General features: G+C 51.6%; 2 protein-coding genes across 6 annotated transcripts in view; both read left to right on the top strand.

Moving 5' to 3' along the window:
- Positions 1–1,944: 1,944 nt before the first annotated feature.
- TSEN54 (tRNA splicing endonuclease subunit 54) lies at positions 1,945–11,707 on the top strand (the record flags this gene model as incomplete). 2 transcript variants are annotated; one of them, XM_082327048.1, is made up of 12 exons in its annotated part: positions 1,945–1,973; positions 2,083–2,241; positions 3,530–3,593; positions 3,738–3,821; positions 5,722–5,820; positions 6,130–6,182; positions 6,530–6,628; positions 7,752–8,386; positions 8,944–9,004; positions 9,739–9,855; positions 10,938–11,111; positions 11,234–11,707. In XM_082327048.1, the coding sequence occupies 11 exons, from the start codon at positions 1,945–1,947 to the stop codon at positions 11,086–11,088; spliced, it is 1,551 nt and encodes a 516-aa protein (XP_082183174.1). In that variant the 3' UTR covers positions 11,089–11,111; positions 11,234–11,707. The 2 variants fall into 2 exon arrangements, with proteins under 2 accessions (XP_082183174.1, XP_082183173.1); XM_082327047.1 differs by having other exon boundaries at positions 10,938–11,707.
- A 456-nt stretch (positions 11,708–12,163) lies between these two features.
- The window catches only part of LLGL2 (LLGL scribble cell polarity complex component 2), a gene marked incomplete at its 3' end in the record, with an annotated part of 35,811 nt that continues 20,477 nt past the window's right edge, over positions 12,164–27,497 (top strand). For 3 of the 4 annotated variants that reach the window (XR_014229797.1, XR_014229798.1, XM_082327045.1), the window contains exons 1-2: positions 12,164–13,250; positions 21,166–21,273. Coding sequence is in view for 2 of the 4 variants with exons in the window: in XM_082327045.1 (XP_082183171.1) it covers positions 21,199–21,273 (75 nt within the window). Of the gene's footprint in view, positions 13,251–21,165; positions 21,274–27,497 lie in introns of those variants that run through there. The other variant, XM_082327046.1, reaches the window with a different exon arrangement.

Below are 27,497 nucleotides of genomic sequence, written 5' to 3'. Positions count from 1 at the left end.
GGGACCACTGCACGCTCTGCACAGCCCGGCGGCACCGGCACCAGCACCACGCCGGCCGCCGCTGGAGCCTGAGCCATGAGAAACGGTGACACCCGCCGAAGGGAGAAACCTCCCTCCCCAGCACCGCTGCTTCTGCTCTGGGGGCTGCTGCTGCGCACGCTCAGGCTGCGGGGGCTCTGCGGGGAGAGGACGGGGCTGCCCCGTGTCGGACACAGCCACTTCCAGATGGTTCTGGCTGGTTCCAGACGGCGCCAACAGCCCCAGCGCAGGGCACGGCTGAGCCCATCAGCGATGCTGGTGGTGCCTTTGGGGAAATGTACTTAAGAAAGGGCAAAACACTGCGTGGCAGTGAGGGGAGAGGGGGAAATGTGTGAGAAATGGCCCTGCGAGCAGCACGGTCAGGGAGGAGGGCAGAGGGGAAGAAGAGGTGGTCCAGGTGCTGGATCAGGCCTTCCCCAGAAGCCCCCGGAAGAGTCCCTGCCCGAGCAGACATCCACGCCTGGGAATGTTAATTGGCAATAAATTAATTTTCCCCAAGTCGAGTCTGTTTTACCCATGATGGTGAGTGACCTCCCTGTCTTTACCTCAATCCACGAGCCATTTCACCTTACTTTCTCCCCAGTCCTGCTGAGGAGGGCGAGAGCGGCTGGGTGGGCTGCGGGCAGCAGGCAAGGTCAGCTCCCCCCAACGGCCCCGGGACACAGCCCTGGGGCAACGCTCGGTGCGCAGCCCTGGCACACGCTCTAGTGCAAGGCCCTGGTGCACGGCCGTGGTGCACAGCCATGGTGCATGGCTGCAGCGCAGGGCTCTGGTGCACAGCTCAATGCACAGCTGCAGTGCAAGACCCTGGTGCATAGCCGTGGTGCACGGTAGCAGTGTAGGGCCCTAGTGCATGGCTGTGGTGCACGGCTGTGGTGCAAGGCCCTGGTGCATGGCCATGGTGCACGGCTGCAGTGCAGGGCCCTGGTGCACAGCTCAATGCATGGCGGCAGTGCAAGACCCTGGTGCACAGCCACTGTGCACGGCAGCAGTGCAGGGCCCTGGTGCACAGATGTGGTGCACGGCCGTGGTGCACGGCTGTGGTGCAAGGCCCTGGTGCACGGCCATGGTGCACGGCAGCAGTGCAGGGCCCTGGTGCACAGTTCAATGCATGGCTGCAGTGCAAGGCCTGGGTGCACAGCTCAATGCATGGCAGCAGTGCAAGACCCTTGTGCACAGCCGTGGTGCACGGCAGCAGTGCAGGGCCCTGGTGCACAGATGTGGTGCGCGGCCGTGGTGCACGGCTGCAGTGCAAGGCCCTGGTGCACAGCTCAATGCGCGGCCGCAGTGCAGGGCCCTGGTGCACAGCCGTGGTGCACGGCAGCAGTGCAGGGCCCTGGTGCACGGCCATGGTGCACGGCCATGGTGCACGGCAGCAGTGCAGGGCCCTGGTGCACAGCTCAATGCGCGGCTGCAGTGCAGGGCCCTGGTGCACAGCCATGGTGCACGGCCATGGTGCACGGCAGCAGTGCAGGGCCCTGGTGCACAGCTCAATGCGCGGCTGCAGTGCAGGGCCCTGGTGCACGGCCATGGTGCACGGCCATGGTGCACGGCAGCAGTGCAGGGCCCTGGTGCACAGCTCAATGCGCGGCAGCAGTGCAGGGCCCTGGTGCACAGCCGTGGTGCACGGCAGCAGTGCAGGGCCCTGGTGCACGGCCATGGTGCACGGCCATGGTGCACGGCAGCAGTGCAGGGCCCTGGTGCACAGCTCAATGCGCGGCAGCAGTGCAGGGCCCTGGTGCACAGCCGTGGTGCACGGCAGCAGTGCAAGGCCCTTGTGCACGGCCGCGGTGCCGCTCCCCGGTGCCCGCAGCCCTCCGAGCCCCCAGGGGGCGCACTAGCGGCCGCCTGGCCGCCGGCGCTAGGGCCCGGCGGCGGCAGGAAGGGCCTTCCCGCGGCGCGCCCATGGAGCCCGGCGGCCCCGGCCGCCCCAGGTGGGGCCCGCCCGGCGGGGAGGCCCGGCGGGGCCCGGGCCGGGGCGCTGCGGCCGCAGGGTAGCGCAGGGCGCGCTCCCCTCACCCCGCCTCTCCTCTCGCCCCGCAGCGCGGCGGAGCAGCCGGCGGCCCGCGGCCGCAGGGCCCCTCAGCGTCCCGGCGGGCAGAAGGACTTCGTCCCCGACGGCTCGGCCGAGCAGGCGGAGAAGCTGCGCCTGTGCCGGGAGGAGCAGTGGCGGCTCCTCTCCGAGGAGCGGGTGGAGCGGCTGTAAGTGCCCGCGGCCGCGCTGGGCCGCCGAGCAGCGGGTCGTGAGCTGCTTTTTCCCCGGGGGGGGACGGCGCCGGGGGCCGGGGCAGAGCCGCTGCCCGCCGCGGCGGGGTGCGCGTAGGGCCGAGCCGGGAGCAGCGGGGAGGCGTTAGCGCTCCGCGTTCCCCTGCCCGCCCCCTCCCGCCGGCCGCTGCGGCTCCCCGGCCGCTCCCGCAGGAGCGGAGCCGCGCTGGCAGCGCCGGTGCCTTCAGCCGCGGCGTCCGGAGCCCCGCGGCGGGCTGCTCGGCTTTCTCGAGTGCGTCCATACTCCTGCAGCCTTTGCAAACAGCAGCCGCTGTTCCTGGGCATGGGCCGAGTTACGCAGCCCCGCGTTGATGATGCTCCTGTGTGGCCTTGTGCAGACGGGGCCGGCTCTCGGTGTTCTTAGTTTATCAGCTTTTGTGGTTTCAACAGCGCTACCGGTCTCTGGGGCTTATAATTTCTTGGGAGATTTTCACACGCTGCCTCTCAGCGCACACCTTCCCTGTTTGGCCTGCTGTTTTCTGGTACCAGTTTCTCTGTCTGCGCTGATCAGTAGCAGCAGAAAGTATTCACAAAAAATCACGCCACTTGAAAGAGAGAAGGGCGGCCTCCAGCAGACAGGCGGCTCAGACAGGCTGGGCCGTCCCCTTCCACTCCTGCCGCAGTGGGGTTTGCTCAAGCGCGGCCGTGGACGCCTGTCTGGGGCAGCAGCGGAGGCCCTCGGGATGGGAGGGCGATGGGGAGGTTTAGGTTCCCTTTCAGATGGGGAAATTGCAGTGCTGACTGAAGGTGTAGAGCAAGTCCGTGGTGGACCCTACAGGTCTTATCTCCTGTTTCCTCCTTATTTCCTGTTTCCAGCTGCTAAAAATGCATGTTTGCATTCTTGCAAAGTTGCCCTCCACTTTTTCTCAGCTATTAAATTTTTCCTATGAGACCATGTGGGTGGGATACAGCGATTTGAGAGTCTTGGCAGCATCCAAGCGATTGTATGAGATATCATGGCCATGCATCTCCAGCAGGCTGCTGTAGCCCGTGGGCAGATGTCTGCGGTGCTGACTGAAGACACTCTTAACTAGTTGGTGGTGTTAAAATCTTCGGCTGGTACTGCTAGATCCAGAGCATGATGTCTTTCTAAGGCCTTAGCCTGCAAAAATGCCACCTGGAAGTTTGCTGCCTTTTGATACCTTCCTGAGCTTGTTGTGTTGCTGCAGGAGGAGTTGTTTGTAGGACGTGCTAGTAATAACAAACTCCTCTTTACCCTTCTCAGGGGGAGTCTGGTGAAAGCCGAGTGGAAGCCAGAACAGAGCATCGTGGAGCTGCAGTCCCCTGCGGTGAGTCTGCTGCAGAGTGTACTCAGCACCATCAGCTCCCGCTGGCCGTGGCAGATTCCTTAATTTGCTGCTTGAAATGGGGGAGAGCCTGGTTGTCGGCAGGGAACAGCCAGAGCCCATCGTGGATTTGTGCTTCTGTTCCAGGGGAAGTTCTGGCACACCATGGGGTTCTCGGAGCGTGGCAAACAGTGCCTGCTGCCCGAGGAAGCTCTGTACCTGCTGGAGTGTGTAAGTAGGATACCTGCGTGGGGACGGGGGCGTCGGGTCCTTCCTGAGGGACTGGAGGAGCTGTAGCAGCTTTAGACTGAAGTCTGAAATCACTTGGCTGTGTGGGTCACTGCTGCAGTCTGAGCAGCCGATAAACACCTGGTTCTCAAGGAATTGTCTCTTTTAGCCTGTCGCTGATGGAGCTGTTCGTCTCCAGGCCGCGGGTTCGTATGTTGTGCTCCAAAGCAGCCTCTGTGTCATTGGCGGTGCGCGTTAGTTGGATCAGTGGCCGGTTTATTCAGCTGATATCGTGTTTAACCCACTTCTATGTCAAATATGACAACAGAGACTAAGAGAGTTTTAGCTGATCCAAATTCCTGTTAGTACAGTGGTAATAAGTCAGCTCTCTTACAGAGTGAAAGAAGCATGAGGGGCACGTTTCAAAGTTTTTTACTGAGATCTCTACTGTCTTGCTCTGGGGGCGATGAAGCACACAGTTATACATCGGTTACTTCTTTACCGAAATCTGTGTGTGGGGACTTGAACTTCCACAGTCCAGGAAAACTCACTGTTCTGGGAATTTCTGGAAATGAGATCAAACCATTATTCTGTTCCCTGCAGGCGTTAATTGGAATAAAAGGTTTGACAGTGAGAAATCCTTTTCCTCAGAGCTGGTATACAGTTAATTAGGACATCTGAGACTGGGCAGTGCCTTTTCTGTCATAAGTTGACGTCCTCCCTTATCTTACATATTTTGTAGTGACAGGGTTTGTAAGTTCATTAGCACAGTTTTTCTGTGCTTCCCTAAGAAGCCGATGGGAATTAGTGATGCTCTATCCAGCTTGGTAAGGCCACGTTAGCAGCCAGCACTGTACGTGCTTTACCTTTAAGCAGAGATCTTTGGGGTTGCTACTTGGCATCTCTTCCCGGTATATATGGCAGGAAGAAATCTAAATGTGGCAGACAGGGGAGCGAGACCAGGTTGCTTTCAGTGCTCCTCTGCTTGCAGAAATGCTGCCTAGGGCTCAGCTGGATTTCTTTGCTGTAGAGAGGGGTTTTTTGTCTCTCTGCCAAAGCGTGTTACCAGTAGAATAGGAGCACCGATCTAAAGGGGAGCTTTTTTTCCTTTAGCAAAACTTAATCAGATGATGGGCATCTGATGCCATCCCTTAAATCCTAACTGCCAAGGTAGGGCGCTTTTACCTCTGGCAATTTGACAAACAATAGATCGTAAACAAATGGATGAAAGTAACATTGTTTAGTCAGTTGCTGAGTACAAAATCTCTCCCCAGAAGCAGAAAAGACCTGTTAGATGCCTTCAGCCCATCCCACGGGAGAGGTGTGGTTCCTAGTGTTTTCTTTTCTTTGTTTATGAGTAAACACATTTTTTAAAAAAAGGAGGAAAAAGAGGCGTAGCCTAAAACTGCCTCCTGGAGGTTAGTTGCTATTGCCTGGGGAACCTACCTGTGGGCTCGCTGGGGCTGCAGTAAACGCTTCTGAGGAGCCACCAGTTGATGGCATCAATTCCTCTGCTCCGGCTGTCTCGGTTGTGCTGGTCCTAAATGTTTTTGTTGTTGTGCTGTGTCCTGAATCACTGAGATCATAAAAGTTAAAGAAAATTATCTCCCAAAGCAATGGTTATTTTAACAGTTGAGTGTTGTGCTCCCAACTGCATCCTCCAAACCGACGCAGCGCTGGAGCAGGAGCTGACAGCTGTGGGTGGGAGCTTCTTACCTGGCTGCTAAAACCAGGGCATGGGGGACCTGGGCATGGGAGAGGGACCGCAGGTAATCCAGGCGGCACATGGGGAGCCATGGATATCACGTGAAGGAGGGCGCTGAGACCGGTGGGAAGAAACTGGTGTGAGCTTGCATAGATTTGTTCCCTGTGATTCTCTCAACACCAAGCTTTTGCCCCGCAGGGCTCTGTTCAGCTCTTTTACAGGGACTTGCCCTTGTCAATCCAGGAAGCCTACGAGACCCTGCTGTCCCAGGAGGCAATGAGCCTGCCACATTACCAGGTGTGTTGGGACCTCCAGCTATCGCAGGGAGGATGAAGGCAGAGAGCCCAGCCTCTGCCACGCAACCTCTTCCAGTGGCTGAGAGCAGAGTAGCACAGTTAGGGAGGGAAGGGGAGTCATTCTCTGCTTTTCCCTCTCACCTTCTTCCCGATGATCAGTTCCTGTTTCCCCGCCTTTGCTTTGGGTCCTAACCCTGGCATTTTCTCCTCTGCCGGTGCCACACTGTGTTCACTCAGCTGTAGTGGAACTGAAGTAAATTCTTTGGGTTTAGGGTAGTCATTTAACCCTCTTGCTTTCCTTTGCTCTAAGGTGTTCAGCCACTTGAAGCAACTGGGTTATGTTGTACTGAGATTCGACCCCAGGTAACCAGCTTTTCCTTTCCACGCTGCTTTCTCCTTTCTGAAGACCCTGAGCAGCTCTGTGCCCACTGTATGGCCCCAGTGGAACGGCAGAGGACTTTGACCCTGCATTCCGTCTTTTGGGAGGATTAAAGGCTAAAAGTGGCTCTCTACCCTTCCTTGCTCCTCCCTCTTGAGGAGGTGATTTGGAACGTGAAATGGGGCATGAACTGAGGACCATCCTGGTCCTGCTTGTGGATTTTCTCTGCCTGGAAGAATGGGTTTTTGTTGCTGTGTTCTGGGGGCTGAGCAGAAGGGTAGCTTCACTGCCCCGCCCTGCTCTCAGCCTCTGTCTTGGTGTCTCCTTGCAGCACCGTCCTGTCTCCCTACGAGAGGCAACTGAACCTGGAAAGTCACTGCAAGAGCGCTGGGAAGCACCATCGCAAAAGGAGGAGGAGTTCCAGCCCCCGGTAAGGATGTGGCCCAAAGCTGCCTTCCATCTTCTCCCAGGGAAGAGCATCCTCAGCCCTTTGTGCTGTGGGTGACTGGGCTGGAGCAGCTGCTCTCGGCCGTCCCCAAGCAGCGCAGTGCTTCTCCTGAACTCTGCAGTGTGCGCTTTTGTCACACCTGTACTTCGTGCACGGCTAACGGGGGCAAAGTGCCCCTGAGCTTCCCAGCTGCAGTGCTGAGATGCCAAAATAGAAGGGTAGAGAGGTCAGTACAGAAGAAACGCGTGGCAGATGTCTCCTCTTGCTCTTTTTTAGAGGGATCGCAGATGCCGCAGTGCCCATCTTGCACTTATCCACCCCCTCAATGCAGCTTACATGCTAGGACTGTACAGCAGAGAGCTTAGCTGGGTCCTGGTCCTTGCACACGGCCTCTAGAAGTTGCCAAAATGCAAACAGCAGCTCACATAATTTACTAATTTTGCTAGTAATTATGACAATTTCCAGTAGGTGGCGTCATCCTTTAAGAAACGGGGAGGATGAGACTGGTCTGCAAGTCCTCTCCTGTTAAGGAGTAACTCGGTGCCTGTTACGAAATTTTAGGAATTGGGAGATAAAACTGCTGGTTTAAAAACTGCCCCGTCTTCTCTGGGAGCCAGGGACTGAATCTCATACCACTAAGAGGTGCTGGCAGGAAGATCTCTGCCTGGCCGGTGCTGGTTGGGCTGAAGTCCATCGTGTTTGCGCGGAGGTGTTTGGGTCAGTACGTGTGTGGGGGGTGTGGAGGCTGCATGGCAGCGTGGGAACCTGTGTCTACACAAATCAAGGCTGGGCTTCTCCTGGGCGTTGAAGGCAAACCTCAGGCAGGACTGCCGAGAAGTTTATTCTGCCTTTGGCATTCATCACTTGTTTTGGGCCTGCTTTTTTCCCTTCTCATTTTGTCACACAAGCAAACGCCCTCCTTCCAGCCAGGAGGTTGTTGTCAAGGGTTTGCAGACCTGTCTGGGGGTTCCTGCCACCTTTGCCGTTTTTCCTTCAGGCTTGGCAGACTGCGTTCTTCTGTTAGCGGGGCGGAGGCAGGATTCAAAGGGAATAAAGTTCCACCACACGCTCTCCCCGTCTGTTATGCTGCTGCTTCTGCCTTTAGGTCACATGAGAAGAAACATAAGGCATCCGAGGACCTCCCAGAAGCTGAAGGGGCCTCTGAAAAAGCTGGAGATGACTGTGGAGACTCCAGCTGCCCTCCCATGGATGAGAAGCCCCTGTCAAAGCAGCCAAAGGAATCCAATGCTGGCAGTGGAGAGGAGGAGTCAAACTCTGTTCCTCTTGATACAGGACAAAAGGACTCCCTGAGCCCCTCCAGGAGCTGGGATGGAGACCACAAGGAGAGCAGCACTGGCACCCATGCCCCTCGCTGGGATTTTACCACCATCATCTTGCCAAACGTGGCCCCAGACCAGCCGTGCACACATCTGCCCTCACCTGAGAACGGGCTCCTGCCGGAGAACGTGCCGGGGAGGGAGGTTGATGCAGCTTGCTGGTGTACACGCATCAATCAGAAACAGGAGAAGCTGTCACGGAAGGAAAGGGAACAGCGAGAGAGGGAGAACAGGTACAAGAGCAGTGTCAATGCTGACCGGGAGGTGAGGCGCTGCTCCAACTGGCAGGAGTACAAAGCCCTTTTGGAGCAGAGGAGCCAGCAGAGGGTTTGGAGACGACCGCCGCATCTCTGGGACCAAGCTGTCACACCGCTTTTGCGGCCCGATGAAGCTACCTCATCAGGTAGTGGCCCTGGGAGCGTGACAGGGGCCCCCTTCTCCCCCCCAGCTCTGTGAAACGCTGCCTGCTGTGCAACAGCAGAAGGGGTGACATGGAGAAGCCGAACATCAGTTTAGGGGACAGTACCTTGAGATGGAGAATCTCATGAGAAGGCCTAGGCAGAGCAGGCACAGGGGAGCCCGGCCGTGGACATGGGGAGAGAGAAGAAAGCTTGTTGTCTGCCTTCTCATCTCTTTCTATAGCCCACTCAAGTGCCAGGATAAACAGGGCCTTGGGAGGTCTTCTAATCCATTCCCCATGTCCTACTGTATTGCAGTCCTTCCTGCTAGGCTGTTAGGCATGTGGAATCGGGGCCAGCAAGATGCAGAGCAGTTGCAGGGTGTTCTGGGCTGTGCGCTGGGAGGAGATGAGGAAGTTGAGGCCTTTGAAGTAGCCAGTGGTGACTGTGGTGCTGCCAGCCATTGTCGGAGGAGGAAGGCTTGTGGGTGGTGGTGGAGTGCTTGGAGTGCCCTGGGAGAGAAATAGCTGGTCTGATCCTTTCCTATTCCTTCTCCCTCCAGCTGCGCTCCTCCAGCAGATCAGCGTGCTGCAGCCCTCCCACATCCTGGATGGAGCCTCCCGGTTAGTATCCAGCCAGCCAGCTCCTAGCTGTTCGGGAGTGGGGGTGTCTTGTGACTGTCCCTGCTTGTGAGGTCTGCGAGATGCTCGCAGCAGCAGCTTGGGAGCTGCCCGGCATCCAGGATGCCGAGAGAATCCAGCGCTCTGCTCCATGACCCTGTTGCATCTGTAGCGAGGGGCTGACGTTTCTGTGAAGTACCAGGTCCTGCAGCAGCAGAGCTAGGGCATTCCGGGCCAGTTAAGACACCGGGGTTGCTCTCCTTTCCTGCCGTTCCCTCTCTGCACCCAGCCAGGTGATGTCCCCCAGAGGTTTGGTTGGGTTTCACCTCTGCCTCATCCCTGGAATGTGCTGCCATCCCTGCTGCAGGGATTATAAAACCTTGGCTTTGGGACTTTGGTTCTGCTCCTGCCTCGAAGAGTCTGTGTGGTGTTTGTGTGCAGTGCCTGTAGGGCAGAGCAGTGCTTTGCTTCTGTAGCTGTTGGTGGTGCTCCTTGCAAGGGGGTCTGCAGAGAAGGGAGTGCGGCAGATGGGGGGCAGGAGCTTGATCTGGTCCGACAGCAGGAAAGGTCCGGAACGTAATTGGAACAGTTGCAGGGTCAGTCCTTTCAGGAGTGAAGCCTTTCAGAGGGCTCAAACTAGCCACGCTTCAAGAGCTTTTGCTCCCTCTTTCCTCTGCTGTATCTGTACCCTGCAATATTTCATTCCCATACGTATGTGGATGTGTTCTCTCCTGTAGGCTGCAGGAGGACCCAGAGGGCATGAAGATAGACTTCAACGTCTATCAGCCAGATGCTGTGGCCAAGTTTAAGAAGACAAACCCTGGGAAGCCGTATGTCAGGATGTGTGTTCGGAGGTATCCTCGGGTTTTATGCTGTGTTCTGAAACAGCAGCTGCTGTTGCGGAAATGAAGTCCTAATGATCTGTAAATGACCCAGCATCTTGTGAGCTTCACAGATCATCAGAGTGCCTCCCTCGAGGGTGGTCCTGCCCACAATTTTTTTTTTTTCCCCTTCAGTTCCTCCTTCCTTGGAGGCTGTGGCTGACAATTCCCCCAGCCCTTGCACTCAGCCCACACTATTTGCTCATCTGTTTGCTGCTCGTGTCTGAGTATTACCGGAGTCAGGAATAAGAAGCCACGGCCGTATTTACGCAACGCTTGTGAAGCTCACGTAGAGCTCAGTTTTGCAGGGGGCCGTATGGTACCTGAACCTCAGCCGGTGCAGGTCGCTATGGATTTCTGCAGAGATGTACCTCCCCAGAGCTCGCTGCAGGCCGTGGGTGTAGTACTTTGATCTTTGTCAAATGTAGCTTTAAGATCAGTACGAACAGAGGATAGGTGTCCCCTTCCTTGCTGGATCCAGAATCTGATACTTAAACTCCATAGGCAGGTACAAAGTTCAGTCTCTGCCTTTTCTAATTTTGATATATACTAAAACTGTCCCTCCTCCGCTCTGCAGCTGTAGTAGCCAGAGCAAGGAAGGCGGTAATGCAGTTTTACAAAGGTCTGTTGTGAGCAAGTAGGATGATCCTTGCTTTATAAATATTTTCATTTACGAGCAAACAGACTCTGCAGAATTAAAAGGAGGAAAAAGCAGGTCAGATGTTGATCCCAGCAACCTAAAGATCTTCCTAGCACAAAGGTATTAAGATTACAGTGGATTGGCAATTTGCCCATAGCCCTGTGGGCCGCATCTCACAGGCACAGCGTGGAGCAGTGTGCGGTCGCCCTTCTTTTTGGCAAAGGATTTGACAGCTCCCAGTTCCCGGCATGCAGCGTGCTCTCAGGGCTGGCAGCCTCCTGCTTTGACTGGAAGGGTGGGGAGGGTCACTGCCGACTCCTAAGACCAAAGTGAGCTATTGTGATCCTTGGCCAGGACAGCTTTGGCTCCGTATTCTTATTGCTTTGAGAACAACGGGATATTTTTGTCTCTGCAGCTTTGACGAGCAGATTCCATCCCTTCGGGCTTTGAAGCAGGTTACGTATCAGAGTGGGGACGTCCCGGTGGTCTTTGCGCTGGTGGATCATGGAGAAATTGCCTTTTATTCGCTAAAGGAATTCAAGCTGCCGGTTGATATTAATCACTGAAGTTGCTGTCGCTTGCAGAAATGGTATGGGATGAAGGGAAGAGCTTTACTCAGGATTTGTTTTCTTGTTTAATGAAATATTACAGAAAATAGAGCCTGTGATAACTGGAACCTTGGGTAGCTGACTGCTTTATTCGTTGTTACAGACATCACCCAACCAGGTGGCTCAGGCATAATAGCAGAATTTACAGCGAACAAGTGTGTATGGCTTAGCTGGGCATTTCTGGACTGGAATACACGCTGCTTTGTTCTTGAAGCCACTGGTTCTCCGGCTTTCTCATCTCATGGACCACTAGTCTGCCTTTTCCATGTCGTCTTTGGCTGACCCGTGGACCGTTAGAAAACCCTTTGCTGGTGATCCTCTTGTCACATGTTAAGAACCCCTGTGCTACAGCAGTCGAATGGTCGGAGAGTCACTGAGGTCAGTCAGGGACAGAATAAGCTGATCAGATCAGCGGTGGTGTCCTGAGCCTCTGTCATTCAGCTACGCCAACAACCGTCAGATCAGATTCTGATCTGAAAAAGGCACAGCCATTAAACTCAGCCACCCAGAGTAAAGTTTCCAGGCACTTTAGAGCAGGAAACTCTGCCTTGAACGCTGCTCCATCAGCCGGAGGTCACAGAAAGCCCCAGGGCATTGCAGATGGCACCCCAGCCTCACGCTGTAGCGGCTGAGAGATGCGTTTTGGCCACACAGCATTATGCCATATTAAAGCTTGGTCACCGATACCGGCACGCTGTATCTGCCGGTGCCACCGGGGCTGTGCTGCAGCCCCCTCTGTCTCAGCCTGACCTCCTCCTTCCTGGCTGTGGATCCTTTTCTTTTGCAAGTGAGAGATCCCCGAGTAAAGAAAGAAGCTACAAATTCCTCACGAGCCTTCCAGTCCTATGGCTGTTGTGCTCCAAACTGAGGCCATCGTTGTGTTCCAGGCCCTGCTGTGGGAGCTTTCCACCAGGGTATCCAGGTACCAGATTTGCTTTAGCCTCTATGCAAAAGTGCCAGTGCCAGAAATTCGGCTCCGTGGATAGAAACGTGCTGAGCCTGGGTGTTCGGTATCGAGGTTCTTCAGAACTGTGATAGCAGCTGGTTTCGATGCATTTTATTTAATAATTTTTTAGTTCGTTTTGGAAATGGGGAGGAGGCTAAGCAATAAAAAAGCCTTTCTCAACAGTGCGAGCTCCTCAGTGTGGTTCTTAATTCCTGCAGAAATGTTAAGTTATGCAGAGGGAGACGCTCTTGGGGAGGCTACTGGGACCCCAGTAGCACCAGCTGGTGAATGCCTGCTCGTGGTCATGCACCCCTGCGGCTGCGTAACCCCGCTCCTACGCCCGCCTGTGTTTGGATCCAGCCGCTGCCCCATTCCCGGGGAGGGCAGCGTCACTCGGAGCCTGGAGGAGTCCGTACGTCCGCGCGCGGTTCCTGTCGGCACACGACATCTTGCCACCTTCCTCCCGCGCGGTCGGAGGTATCGTAGCCCGGGGCGGCGGGGACCTGCGGCACACACCCCGCCTGGTCCTGGTCCCCTCGGTTATCGGCTGCTGGGAGCCAGCGGGGCCCTGCTGAGGCGAGGGTCTGGCAGCTCCTCCTCTTCCCCTTCCTCCCTCCTTGGAGCAGCGCTTTTGCTCTGCTGGTCCTCTTCAGACGCTGGGGTTGTTGGCAGCTCCGGTCTGTGCCCTCAGCGTTCTCCCAGAGTGTTTTGCAGATGAAAGGCAGTGGGAAGAGAGTTTCTAAGAACAGGCGCAGCCAGAAGAGCTGCAGTCCGACCCACAGGGCTCACGTTTGGCCTGGAATTAGGTCAAACTCCTGTTGATTTCAATCAGTCTCGTCTGCTTATGCCAAGGTGGAATTGTATCGATGAACTCTACGAGAGCCACCCAGTGAGTTTCGCTGGGGCAGAGACTCCCTGACTCAGCACAAAATAATTACAATTTAATAACCACTGCAGGGAGGATTGAGAAACTGTGGCTGCCTTGCTCAGCACCACAGCATCTGACGGTGCCTTTACCAGGACAGGATTACGATGCAGACTGATACCACTGCTTCATTTTGGCCTGCGATGCGCATCGGCTGGATGTTGCAAGGAGAAATGAGTATTTGATTTGATAAACATCACTTTTGGGAGCTTGGCTGAAACGTTGACTGTTACCGGCCCCTTGTCAGAGGTAATTTCAAGCTGTTGCGTGGATGCAGAGAGGTGGGCAGACCTCGGACTGCGGTCGCGCTCCACGTAGCTGCCGATTCCTCGCCCGGCTGCTGCTCCCAGCCAAGGCTTCGACTTTCTGTTCGGGCTTTCCCTCTCGTTTTTTGCAGCCGACGGCAGTCGGCACCTTCCCTCGGCTTCGCGCCGGCGGCGGGGGGCCCGGCCCGGCGTGGGAGCCCCGGCCGGGGCCGGCGCTCGGTGCCCGGGTCTCGCCGGGGCCAGGGCGGGCGTGGCTTGGGGGGTGGGCCGCTTTCTGATTGGCTCCGAGCAAGCGGAGTGCTGAATTATTCATGACCACGCCGGATGAAAGGGAGGAGAGGCCGCGGCTCCGCTTAATTTGCATGCGAGGCCCCGCCCCAGAAGGGCGGTTTGCATACGCGGGGCCTCGCCCCGCGGGCGTGATTTGCATGCCAGGCCCCGCCCCCGGGGCGGGCGCATCGAGGCCCCGCCCCGCCGCGCCCCTCCCGGAGGTGCCCAGGGAGGGAGGCCGCCGCCGCCGCCGCGCAGGCGAGGGGGGAGCGGGCGCGGAGCGGAGCGCGGCCGGGGCGGCCCGGCTCCAGGCCCCGCAGGTGAAGGCGGCTCCGCGGGGGGGTGCGGGACCGGGGTCGGCCGGGCGGGATAGGCTCCGGGGGGGGGTGGTCCCCGCGGGGCGTCTGGCCAGCGCGGCCCCGGCAGGGCTCGCTGCGGCGGCCCGGGGCGGCACCGGCCCCTGCCCGCCCCTCCCGGGCTTGGCGGCGCCCCGCGGGCGCGGTCCCGGCCTCCCTCCGGCGGGGCTGCAGGTGCTCGCCGGTCCCCTCGCCCCGGGGGGGGTCCGCTCCGCCGAGTGCCCGGGCCCCTGCGTGCTCCGGGTCCGGCTGCCGGCACCGGCCCGGCCGCATCGGGGCTGCCCGCCCCCGAAGCCCCAGCGCGCCCCGGGACGCCGGCCTCGGCTCGCCCGTGAAACTTCAGGCGGGGCCGGGGGGGGGTTTGCTCGGGGGTTGGTTTGCCTGGGTTTGGGGTGTTTTGCGTACCCGCTGCGGTGCGCTGCCGGCGCCCCGGCCGGAGCGGGCGGCGGGGGGGCACCGCGCCCTTTCCCTCCCGCGATTTCCCGGCCGAGGTCGCGGCTCCGGCCGCTCCGGCGCTTCCTGCCCCGCGCTCGCCGGGGGGCGGCTGGGGGCGGCCCCGCAGCGGGGCTCCCCGGGGGCCGCGGCCCCCGCCCGGCTGCTGCGGCCGCCCCGGGCAGATGTCCTGCCCCGCGATGCCGGGGGCTCCTTCGGGGCGCTCTGTTACTGTCTTTGTTTGTTTGTTTGTTTTTCCTTCAAATCCCTGCCCACAGTAAATATGTTACTGTTTGTTTTTTCCTCCCCAAACTGGTAAGAGCGTGATGGGCGAGGGGGCACGTTACTTCTATCCGACAGCGAGCAGGTGAAAACCAAGTTGTTTAGCCTTTGTCTCAGGCTGCCCTGCAGCCGTGGGATGGGAACAAGCCGGGTACTGACATCTCCCCTCCTGGAGGTGAGGCTTAACCCTGGCTTTGGAGAAGGTTTTGCGTGTTGATGTTCAGTGGCGGTAATGGTGTCGAGTGGTTGAAGTAGGCTTCTGGGGCTGTGTTTCCGCAGCGCAGTGGCACAAAGCTTTGTGCTCGTGTGGCGATAGCGACAGGGTAGGACAGCTGCCCTGAGATAATAAAAGCTGTCCGTTGTAACGTGTTACTCGGTGGGGAAGGCTGCTCTTCGTAGTCACCTGAGAGCACTTCAGTCAACTGGAATAGCTTGCTTTACCAAGTCCCAGGTGAAGCTGTATGCCCAAAGCAGCTGCCTGGTGATTTTAGCTTTGATTTGGGAAGCTGGCGCTTCTGGCAAGCGGAATGCAAAGCGGTGGTACGTCCCAAGGCTTCTCCGTGCATCCTGGCACGTTCCCTGTAAAGGCAGCCTGGCCCACGGAGGGGACCAGGGTGATCTGCGCAGGTGGTGAGCAGTCCCTAATCCTGCTCAGCCCTGCTTGCAGCCGCTTCAGGGGCTCCGTTTGGTTTACAGTGTTGAAAAGGGAGAAGAGTTCTCAAACATCTTCATAGGATGGTGCCGAGGAATATCTTTTACTTAGTTTTGAACAAATTGCATCTGCTGTAACTACTGACCAAAGAAAGTTATCGGAGGAGTTAAACCAATTGAGAGTCCTATATCTTGTAATGGCTTTTTGGTGCAGTAATGTGATTATTGCTGGGAATTGCCCCTGGAAGAGGTGTGTTTTTTTCTTGGCTGACATAGAGGCTTGAGAGATGTCAAAGAGTAAGAGGTTTTAAACATATATAATGCAATGCAGTTAGCACATGGCAATAAAAGTATGCGATATGGCTAGTAGCCTGATCTGTCTTTAAAATAGTTTATCAAAGGAGGGACTGGTGGTTAGCTAAAAGTTTGATTTCTGTGCAGAAATTCCATGGAAACTCTAAGTCTTGTCTAAAAGTTTCTTCTAGCTAGATCTCTTTGTGTTGCTTTAAGCAGCAAACGCTTTTGTGGTTTACTCCGTTGACCCACGATGTGTGGTGTAAAATGCTGTTCCAGAGTGACAAGCCACTCTTCCATTTGAATCATTGCTTCTCCGTAGAAGCGCACAAAGAGTTTCGCATCATGTGCGATGATGTTGTTCAGTGCAAAGACTTTGTTCTGCTGTAGCGTTTTGAAACCTCATGTTGTCATGCTCCCATGACAAGGGGAACACCATAGGAGTCATAATGACACACAAGGTTTGCACAATTAGTGAATTCATTGCAAGTGGGCGGTCCCTGGTAACTCCAAGCGCAAAGCTGTGAAAGTACGTGAACTTGCCTGATTTGTATGGTTGGTTCTCAACTTATTTTCCAAGAGTTGTTGGGGAATCTGTCTCTGATCTTTTAGTTCATGTTTTCTGTGTTTTGGGAGGGTGGCCGCCTGCACGTAGTGTTGGCACAGACTGTTCAGTTGTTCATTTAACTGTCGGTCTCTCCAGGTTCACCAAACTAACTCCTTTTTACGGGAGGATCTTTTGGTTTGCCTCTCTGCTAGTGCCTGGCTACTGCATGCAAGGTGCATCTGAACGCTCTCCTGTTTATAAAACTGGGAGAGCGGGGAGCCGGCGGTTGATCGGCAGTTGTGTTGGGTGAGGGGGATTTCTCCATGGTCTCATCAAACGACGCGATTATTGTTGTTAGAGCATCTTCCCAGTCAAGCCTTATCCCGGGAAAAGGGGGTGGTATCCTATGCTTCCAAGCTTTCCACGTACTGCAACTGCTCCTTCCCTTGCTCCAGCTGTTCTGCTTGGCTCGTGCCTTCTTCGTGAGTATTTGTCTTGGTGGTGTGTTACAGCCCAGCATGATTGTAGAGATGAACTTTACAGTGACAGCCCAGTTAAAGAGCTAGGGGTTATTTCATCGATTTCAAGCTAAAAGTGTTCTTAAACTTGTGATTTTACAGTGAGTCATGTCTGAGGAGTCTGATGGCTCCTGTAATCGATAAACTTGATAAGACTAGTATTTAAATGATGCTTCGATCGTTTGTGTTGTCGAGACATCACTGGTGCTAAGGACTAGCTGCTGCCTGTGCAACTGATCCGGCCTCTGTTCTGTTGCTGCCGACGGGGTTGGTAACAGGAACAGGGCAAACGCCTGGGTGCGGGAGGGAGCCTAGTTCAGAGGAGGCCATGGCGGTGACTGTTTGTTCCAGGAGCACTAACTGCTTGTAGTTCAAACAAAGCTTGCTGATAAGGCCTCTTTTATTTTAGCAGGGTTGATAAAGTATTATCAGATGCATAGGTAGAAGTTCTCCCTTTAAGGACCTGTGAGCAGGAAGGGGCGATGAGGAAGGAATGAAAAGGAGACCTAAAGCAAGGCAAGATTTAAGAGTTCTTGAGATACTTGATGGTATTTTGAAAAGAACGCTGTTGGACCTTATTCCGTGAAAACCTGTTCAAGCTGAGTAAAGGTTGCCCAGGAAGCACACAGATGGTACCTTGCAACTCTCCTGTGTGAGTAGAATAAACTCATTATGGGGATGGTTTTGTTGTGGGGTTAACTTGGGACCATATCCACACTTAATACTGTCTACGTAGTAAAAACTTCTGACCTGGGCTTCCTCATCTTGTAAGACTGGATTAACTTGTGTGATTGGGCCTTATAACGTTGGTTCTCTTACACTTTTGGCTGGAAATTCCACTGTCATGGGAGGACATAAGCAAAAATTGCAACAAATTTCTGCAAAGGGTGATTCCCCCCCAGCTCATGCCCAGTCGATGGAGGAAATCCAGAGTGTCTCGGCGAGCTGTGCGCGGGCATCGAGACACATTGCTGCGTGCAAAAGCGATGAAGACAAAGCAAAGCGTGGAGCTCTGATGGGGTTGCTGACACACAGCAGCGAGGAGCAATTAATGCTTCTCCTAGGAAGAAGCATTGGGCCTTCTACTGAATCTGGGTCTGTCGTGAGACGAGGCATGTGCACTTGCTGTAAATCTCAACATCTAAAACGAACAGAGCTGAGCAAGGAAGGCAGAATGAAATCTGGTTTTGATATTCACTGCTCCTTTGTCTGTGATTGGAAACAGGATCATCTTGCAACTCACGCTTTCGTTGCCTTTCTATATGAATAGTGAAGAGCTTTTGTTTTGTGGCTGGATCTAATCGAATGAGGTGAAAAAGGGTACTTTATCATACTTAGCTAAGCATTCAGCTAACGAAGGCTGAATGTACAGGGCACTCTGAGCTTTGCTGTCAGGCGTCCGTGGACGGAATGTGAGCAAAATTGGGATTGACTCAGCCTTGGGCTGTTGTTGCCTACGAACAGCTGACCTCAATGCATCCTGGAAGAAGAGAATGTTGCACATAGTTTCTGGTAAAAGGCTCGTCTTTGAAAGCCTATAGAGTTGTTTTCCTGGAAAATAAGAACATTAGATACATGCAGACCTGGCGTGGCTTCAGAGGCTACTGGAGAATTCCTCTCTGGCTACTGGTAGCCACAACTGTTACCATATGGTTGTAAATGCTGACTGGCAGATAACTGCAGAGCACATGGGATTGGAGTTTTATGTAAGACACCGAAGGTGTGTGGGAGAGAAACTGGTCTGCTAATCTGTAAATGTGCATCTGGAAGATTATACAAATTGTGGAATCTTTTTGTTTTTCTAGAATTGGAAAAGGCACTTGCGTATTGTACTAAAAAGAAAATTCTTCGCATTGACAAGAGCCTTGTAAACTTGTAATAATAACTCTGCTTGGACAGCCTGTGCTACAGCGGATGCCGTTCTCCTTGCTCTTCCTTCTTTGCCTGCGTTCAGAACCGCTTTTCCTCTCATCTCCCATTCCGTGACACTTGGGAATTCTGTGGTCAGGCGTGAAACCCTGATACCAGTCAGTGAGAGACGACTTTTGTAGCATGCCTTCTCCGATTGTAATGGGCACACCAGCTTGCCCGAATGACGATTCTTCAAGTGAGTTACGGCTTGATTCCGAACTACCATGCTCCTTAGCCAGTTGAGCAAGTTGTTGTGGGCTGGAGTGTGAATGCTAGATCTCTTGCATAAGCAGGTTAAAACAGCATGCTTCTAGACGCAATTAATATTTCAGGATAAAACATTCTAGCAGGGCGTTAAATACGAAGCAGCGTCTTTCTCAAATCAAACCCACTCTTCTCCTTATCTTGCTTCTAACAGTGAGCTGGTCTCTGCTGTTACAGCTGAGGAGGTCTCACTTCCAAAGGTGGGAGGATCATTAGTGGAGTTTCTCTGTGGGTTTGCCTAGTTTAACAGGTCCCGGATATTGATTGACAGTGGGAAAGGGTGCGTCTCTTTGGCACTTTCCTTTCCTTGTCTGGCTAAGGGCAAACTCTGTGTTATACATGGGTGTGATATGCTCTCCTTGCATAGCACAGCAGCCTGTCACTGCTCTGTAGCTTTTGCTAACTTAGAGTAAATATAGCCTTGTGTAAATATGTCCCTCTTTCTCTCAGGACTGTCTGGTGAAAGACGATTTGTGATCTGATACAATTTCTGAAATTTCAGTTCAGGTACCTGAATCATTGTAGAAGGATATACTTCCCAAGTAAACTATGCTTTTACTCTTCCTCTCTTTTTTGGGGTCCCCTGCTAAACGTGTTCCTGTGCATATTCCTCATCCCTGCTTGTGCTGCTGGCACGGTTCATGCTCTCAGACGCCTGTAGCTGCCTGCTCAGGGCCACTTTTCTCCATGGTGAGCGGAGGTGCTGGTGATTCTGGGTGGGGACTAAGTGACTCAGGCTCTGGGTGCTGATGTGTCTTCTGGTCCTCTGAAGCAGGACTGCATCGTGGTCCTCTTAGCGAGCTCCGGACAGCACTGCGTAGGTGGCTGGAGGTTTTGGAGTGTGAGCAGGAAAGGTAAAAGGGGATTAATGCAACAAAGAGGTCCAAGTTCTAACTCGAGGAGTTTCTAAAGGTACTTCCCAAAATAGGGCTATGGAGTATCCTGTTTATAATACCATTTCCTTTTGTTGGTCCTCCACAGCTGGTAAGGCTTGGCTAGAAACCCTTTGAAAAACAATTCAAGCTCCTCGGGAATGGCGGGCTGATTTAAGTCATTAACCAAAGACCGTCGTTACTGCCAGGAGCACTCTGCTCACCCATCTGTACAGGTGGACCGTGAAAGCTCCCTTCCCTCAATGCCCCGCCAGCCCCGCAGTGTGAACAAGGGCCCAGGGCCCTCTGTTCACTTGACGGTCCCTCTCCTGGTCCCTCTCTTCCTCTTGCAACACCAGCCTTCTGCCCCTGCTCCCCACCTTGCTCTGTGTGTGTACACCTCTTCTGATGGTGGGTTACTGTAGAATACCTATACTGATCCTTCATCGCACCTCAGAAGTTCTGGCTCCCACTGTGCATGTGTGTTGTGTACAGAGTAGCTGGTAAAATGCTATAATTTCTTGTCCAACAAATTAAATTAAAATACTGATTTGGAGTGTCCGGTAGCTGCTTCATGAACAGCTGAGCTGTCTGTACACTGGAAACTGGAGCTTGTGAAAGATGCTCAGGGCAGGCAGGAGGAATTATGCCAAGGTAAGTTGTCAGGATGCGATTCAAACCTTTGCTCTTGAGTTGGCAGAGCTTTACTTGCCCCTTAGCACCTCTGCAGAGGGGAGATGTGACAAAGAATCTCTGGAGCTGTACGGAACGTGAGGCCGTAGCCTGGTATCCTCGGTGCGATCACTAGGTTGCAAGTCAGGTCTCATTTGTCCTGCTTGGATCCTCCTGGTACTGAGAGAGGCACGAGGCAGTGAGATGTGCTGAAAGGCTTGTGCCTCTGGCTGCGCACTGAACTGCAGGTGCAAGATCTCCTTCCCCTACCCCCACCTCCAACAGGGAGTTAGGCTTGATATTTTACCAAAGCTAGTTAATAATTAATGCGGCCACCCTGCAGGCAGCACAGCGCCCTTTCTGCCGTACCCATGGAGCGAGCTGAAAATGTGGTTCTTTCTCTTTTTAGCTGAATAGCTGGAGGGTTACCTGGGGCGAAAACTGATACTGGTCAATGATGCCTGGGAGTTAGCCTTTGCGTGGGGTTTGTCTGAATGTTTATGCAAATGCTGCAGTTTTGCTTGCCTCTTCTTGGGATAAGGTTGACCGAAGTGATCGCAAAATGGCCAAGTGTAAAGACTTTTCTAAAATCCTCTTGGCTTATCTGTACTGGTTTACTCCAGCAATGTGAAAATGGTGTTGTGCAAGTCCTGCACCAGAGGTGCCGCTCTGTGGTGGTATCGGGTTTTAGTTACTCGATAGCGATGTCTCATTCTGCTCTGGCTGATTTGTGTTACCTGCTAAACCAAAATCTATAACCTACTTCTGCCTGCTTCTCTTCTCCGGCTCCTTTTGTTTATATGGCTTTGCTTTTTTTTTTTTTTGTTAGGATTTTTGGTGCCAAGATACTACAGCGAGGAAAATGAGAAGGTTCTTGAGACCCGGACACGATCCAGTGAGAGAGAGGCTTAAACGCGACCTTTTCCAGTTTAACAAGGTACAGTGCTTCCCTCAAACTCCAAGGCATACGTGTGTGAGGCAGACCTATCCCGAGCCGCTGCACGGTGTAAAGGGAAGGAAAAACTACTTGAGTGTGGGTGGAAAAGTTAAATTTAGGAGAGGCGGTTTGTTCTCTTTTTTCAATTCTGTCCTTTTTTCCCCCAACGTGCCTGACTAGTTTTCTTTAAGCTCACAAGCACGCTCTCAATTCTGGCTTTCCTTTTTTAAGAAAAAGGATATTGTCACGCTGTCGAGTGGCACTTGCTGAAAGAAGAGATATTCGCAGCAGCTTTTATATACTCGGAGTGTTCTGTAGTTTGTCCTGCTCTGTGCTGTGACTACTTCTGTTATAGATAATCTTTGCAATACTACTGTGAAAGTAAATATTTTTCTAAAGATACACAATAAGACACAGCTTATGATGCAACTGAAGTCAGAGTACTTTGTCTGTGATTATACTTTGGGTTTATAAGTATACCTCTGTTTTTAAATGTGAATTTAAAAGTCTGCGGTAGAAATGTGGCAGCACCTAGGGAGCACGGTGGCCATTAATAATGAACTTGCTATTATCTCAGTCTAAATCTGTATCTAGTTTTTTTTTTCTTCCCTCTGTGCAGAGGAAACGGCAATGGCTGTGCTACCTATCCAACATGCTGGGCATTTGCTTTTGAGCCCTGGCCAGGAACATAGTGCTTTCATCTCTGGAAATGCCTAGTATTAATTCATTGCTAGGCTAATGGCTACTTACAAACACCTTCACTGGGTATCAGAAATGTATTTGTAAGTTTTGTATTTCCAGGGTTTAAATGGGATTTTGCTGAAAAGTATAATCGATAAATGAAGTCAGCCTAGGAAATAACCTCCTTGATTCATTAAAATTCTAGTGTAGATATATACTTGAAGTGGAACTTTGGATATTTGAGATGAATGATTTAATGTAATTTGGTACTAACCACACCATTTCCATCCGTACCTGCCTCCCATCGGGGAGACAAAAGGAACTCAAGAGTGCTTCAGGCCTGTTTTCTGCTCGCTACCATGAGGAAGTGCCAGTGCAGGTGCAGTAAAAACCTCAGTAAATGAAGACCAGGATTGAGGTGCTTGCATTTAGCTGAATGCAATGTCAGCTTCCGAAGACATCCCAGGGATGGGTCAGAATTGCTTATAAGCATATAAAATTGTATATATCTTGGAAAAACCTTTGCTATTTCAGGGATGTCTCTTCCTTGAATATGCCTTTCTCTAATGAGAATGTTTGGCCAAACTTTACCTGCCAGAGCCAGACTAATTTGGATGATGCAAAACAGGGTTGAAAGAACCAGCTTTTGCAGCAGAGGGAAACTTCCAAATGTATTAGAAGTTGGCATCAGGAGTTGTGACTCCATTTGATTTAGTCCTGGAGGTAAATATTGCATCTTGTTTCTAGGGAGGCAACTACTTTGGACACTTCCTAATGGTTTATTCTCATTAACAACTTGGTAATTAAAGGCCTTGCAAAATGCATTTGCACTTTTAAGCCACAGTAACTTGTTCTTTTCTAACAAGAATCGGAAAGGGAATGAACATTATGCCATTACATTATACCAGAACCTTTCACATTATACTTTTTTCTTGCATAAAGTGTTTTTTTTTCCCCCAAGTCTTGTGTGTGCCATTTCAGTATTTCCAGAGATACTGGATCATTTGATACAATAAACATCTACTCACAGCTAGGTAGACTGAGAAGATCTGGGAAAGTCAGACCTTAATTCTGACCTGTTGAAGGTTGTGGCTTCAAGGAGCCAAGAAACATAGTACTTTCTGTGCCAAGACTGGCCTTGTCTAATGTGCTAGTAAAGCAAGCACCTTAGTGCTGGTAAGCAAGTTTTTAAACACTTGTTATTTGAGGTCTTTGAAACACTGCTGGTTAAGAACCTGCTTGGGAAATATTTTGTGGGACTATAAAGTTGCTGATCAGAGAAATCGCGTGGTATATTTGCACCTCTTCGGTGTGTGATGCTGGTAGTGACCACATCGAAGGTCCGTACCTTAAAAGTGCTGGGGATTCCTGGCCTCATTTTATTGTTTACACTGAAGTTGAATATGAATGCATGATGCAACACAAATTTAGTGTTAATATGGTGGAATGTATTTGGCCATGCTGACCTAGGAATGGACTTCAATTAAAAAAGCCTTTTTAATAGGTGGTGGTGGATTTTTTTGTTTGTTTACTCCCTCAAGTATAAATAGGTTGTGATCTTTTTACTGTTTCCCTCTTGCATTTCTGTTCCAGGTAAGAGGTGGTCCAGGTGGTTTTAAGGGGCTGATTGACCACTGGACTGTCTCTTCAAACTGTCCTCAGACTTGGGTTTGTTTTAAAAAACACCTTCCTGAATTCTGCTCGTCACTTAGCTTTGCATATCTGTTTCTCTGTATGAGTAAGAACTTCCCATACTTGTGTGTACCTGTTGCATGAATCTGTTTTTAGCTCAGTGGATAGACTGAAGGATAAGGTATGTGGACTTGGCAGTTTACTTCTTTAAGTTTATCCTGCTTTTGGAAGTAGTATTTGGATGCCTTTGGCTCAGTCCAAGCCCTGCAGAACAAACATGTTCAGGCTGGCATTGTCAGACTAGCTGATGGGTAACACACAGGTGAACCAGCCTGTCTTACAGCTGAATGTTACCAAACTGGGAACATTGCATTTAATTTATGGCTTTGTGTTTTTTGCCCCTCTTTTCAGTCTTCCTAACCCTTTGCTAATGGGTGTGATGGATAGCTTACCCTAAATCTGAATTAGTGTCTATGCAAAGTAGATTTCAGACATACAGGCTTCATTGTTTCTTCAAAAGACGCATTAACAAAGGTACAGGGTTTGTATTACCTGTGGCTGGGTTTGTCTCTGCTTTGTCATAAAAGAATCTGAGAGGAGAAGCGGGGAGAAATGAAAGGACGACAGCCCTGAATTTCATCTGCACAGCTTTAGTGTGGGCTGGGAACAACTGTTAAGTTTGGCCCCATTTCTCCTGCAGTAAACATGACTGACATGGAGCATTTCTGTTAGTTAATGCTGCTGACATCAGGCTTACTTTTACTGGGTCTGACAAATCTGTGGTCTGAGGAAAATGAAAACGAAAGCTCCTACCTTTCCTCAAAGAAACAAAGGCCCTTTTGAGAAGGAGAGCACATTGTGGGCACTCCAGTTTCTTATTTCAGCCCTGCTGAAAGGCTCCATTGTAACCTCTCCTGCCTGCTGCCTCGCTCCCCCTCGCTGGGTTTACCTGCAGAGCAGGTGAAAGGATGGGCTGAGGAACGCTGGCCCGGAGAGGGGAGGAAAGGAGGCCAGCCGAAAAGCTGACGATGTGATTTAACAGCTGGGTGTCAGTAAGTGCAGGAAGAAGCTCTGGGTAGTCAGTACAGTGAATGTGAATGCCTGGCCCTGGTGGTGTCAAATACAGCCAAAAAGCGCCCCGATGCCTTTCTTGCCTGGCAAGTGGATGACGTAGGAGGGAGTTATCTTCATTACATCTTACGGGCATCTCGGTTGAAGATTCCAAGCTTTCAGAAGCCATGAGTACATCTTCTTTACTGCATAAGCAGCTGTGTAACACCCTGTGGTGGTTACTGATACTCTCTTCTTGTGTTTCTGCATGCGGTACTATTTTCTGTAGTGGCCTTCTATTACTAACAGTTTACTCCTGGATGTAAAAGTTAATGTAGCTTTGCAAATTTGTCTATGGGATGGGGGGCTACTTAACATTTTCTATTGAAGGAAAACCTGGAGAAAAAATTACCCTCCTATTATTATTACTGAATGGTACACAGTTATGCAGCTGATAGGTCTCATGCTTGAGAATTAAAACTTTTATTGACTTGTCTAATGTGTTTACAAATTAACATATCAAAGGCAAGATATAATTAGGCCAATATTAAGGCTGGTATTGACAGCTTCCTAACAGGCGGTACGGTATTGTATGAGTCATGGTTTTCTATTATGAAAATTTTGGCTAAAGCCGTATCTTTTGGGCTGGAAGAAATCTCAGAATAAACACAGTTTCTAATTGATGTTTCATTGAAAATGGCACCTAGTTGTGCTGATGACATGATAGTACAGCGACTGTGGACAAGTTGAAACTAAAACTAATGGTGGAATTACGCTGGTGTCTCCCTACCGAGTTGCTCACTCCGTTTTGGGGGAGAGTGGAATGGTGTCTGTTGCCCACGCTACACCTGATTCCATTCAATGTCTGATTTGTTGTTAAGATAACATGTCACCTTGAATCTTCTTCCCAGAATTGTATACCGTAGCTTCATACTCCCACAACTTTGACACGCTCCCACGCTTCCCACAAGTAGGAAGCTTTTCTGTGTTGTCTCAGTAGCTGTCATGGTACAGAGAAATTCCTCTTTGCCTGTGCTGGAGGAGAACACTGCCCTGTTTCAATTCTGAGTCCATAGGTAAGTTCCTAATTCCATACTGTCTCCTCTAGGAAGTTTTATATGGGTAGCTAAGCAAAGGTTGGTTAACTGCAACTTCAAGGGTGACATTAAAAAGATTGCTTTCTCAAAATCTGTTTTCAATAATACAAACTTACCACTTCACTTACCTTCTTAGAATATAAATAAGTAAGGCTGGAGACTAAGTTATCGTAAAGGGAAATAAACTCAGTGGTCTTGAAGCCAGTAGTACTGATCTTAATTTACTACATATAAAAGGTTAACAATTAGTAACTACTCCTTTGCCCAGTCTTATGAGTTGGCAAGCAGAAAATTGGGAAATGCTCCAGTATTTCCAATTTTATATCTTCTAAAATGGCTCATATTCCCCTAATAGGACCTCAGACTGGGGTAGCTGATGATTTAGAGGAAGGAGGTCTATTTTTACAATTTATGAATTGTGATCAAATGGCTAAAACAAGCAATCTGGCAGCCTGTGGAGTCAGTCATATCCTCCTATGCCTGCATCTTTTGAGCAGGAACAGTACAAGGGCAGTAAACTGCTTTGTAGCAGCTGGGAGCACCTCAGGCTATGGGCATGACCACAGAAATGAAACTGGCTGTATTCGGTTCTCCTGCAAGGGATTAAGTTGGGAAGTCACTATGCAGGAAATAAAGTCCAGGTGTTACTTCTGTGTTGAATAAACCATAAAGCCAAGTGATGTAGCTCCGTCTCAAAGACATGATGGAAAAGAGGATGGGAGTGAGGTACGAGCATTTGCTTCTGTAGATGGAGGGTTCTCTGCTTTTTTTTTTTTTTTTTTTTTTTAATCATGAGTGCTCCTCAGGCTGTTTTGTAACAAATTCCTATTCTGTAGCTGACCAGCTTGCCTTGGAAGAACATATTTTCCAGAAGCTGGGACTGTAAGGATAACAGCGTTTTCCAGGAAGTACCCCTGTTGATCTCTGGGCACACACATCCCTCTCTACGTGGCTACGTGTTGTTGAGCACTCACGCATGCTTGTTTTGTCGAACCAATGATAATGGCTGGACATCAGCACTTCTGAAAACCGGACTGAGCTATTTTACAAGCAGCTTGGTCGCATCCTCTAAGTATGGCAGAACGTTATTCCGTAGTGTGTAAGTGCATCGGCCACGCAAAGCGTGGTGTGTCCAACGTGCTCCACATCTTCCTCTTGGTGCAGTGTGAGTTGTACTTTAGGGAATCCCCTAGTGGCAAGCAACGTACTGCTCCCCGTGGTAGCGACTGACATCGTTTGATTACCAAATGGCTTTGAATTAGTCTGAGGTGGCCTAGCAGGCTCCTGCTCTCGTTAAATTCCAGCGTTCCTTGTGCTACCTCTGGAAAAGGGATATCAGTTACATTAGTTTTCCTGACTGCCCCATAGGAAATCTGTTCAGTTTTCTTGATGAGCACTGGTGTTCACTCAATAGTTCTTCATAGCTTTGCACCATTTCGTGATGTCAGTCGACAAGAGGAGGGCCCGAAGGCTGACCTGTGTGGAATTTGGCAGATAAAGCTGACCTTACAACACACAGTATTTGTGTCAGACTTTGCAATTGTGCTGAGCCGTTGGTTTACAGAAGTAAAGTTGATGTGGAGCGATGGAGTGTATTGTGGTGACTGAGTAAGCTGTGCTTATGCAGAGTTATTTATAATCTTAACACAAAGAGCTGCTTGGGTTACTGTTTTCAGAACATTTCTCTTTCATTTCTGTTACACTTTTGCATATCCTGGCTGCGGAGCCAGGGGTTCTTGGAATAGATTCGTCCTTAGGCTGTTG

This window comes from Platalea leucorodia, assembly GCF_965183815.1.
Source record: "Platalea leucorodia genome assembly, chromosome: 14".
NCBI classification, from domain to species: domain Eukaryota; kingdom Metazoa; phylum Chordata; class Aves; order Pelecaniformes; family Threskiornithidae; genus Platalea; species Platalea leucorodia.
This window is presented reverse-complemented; position numbering and strand designations above follow the sequence as displayed.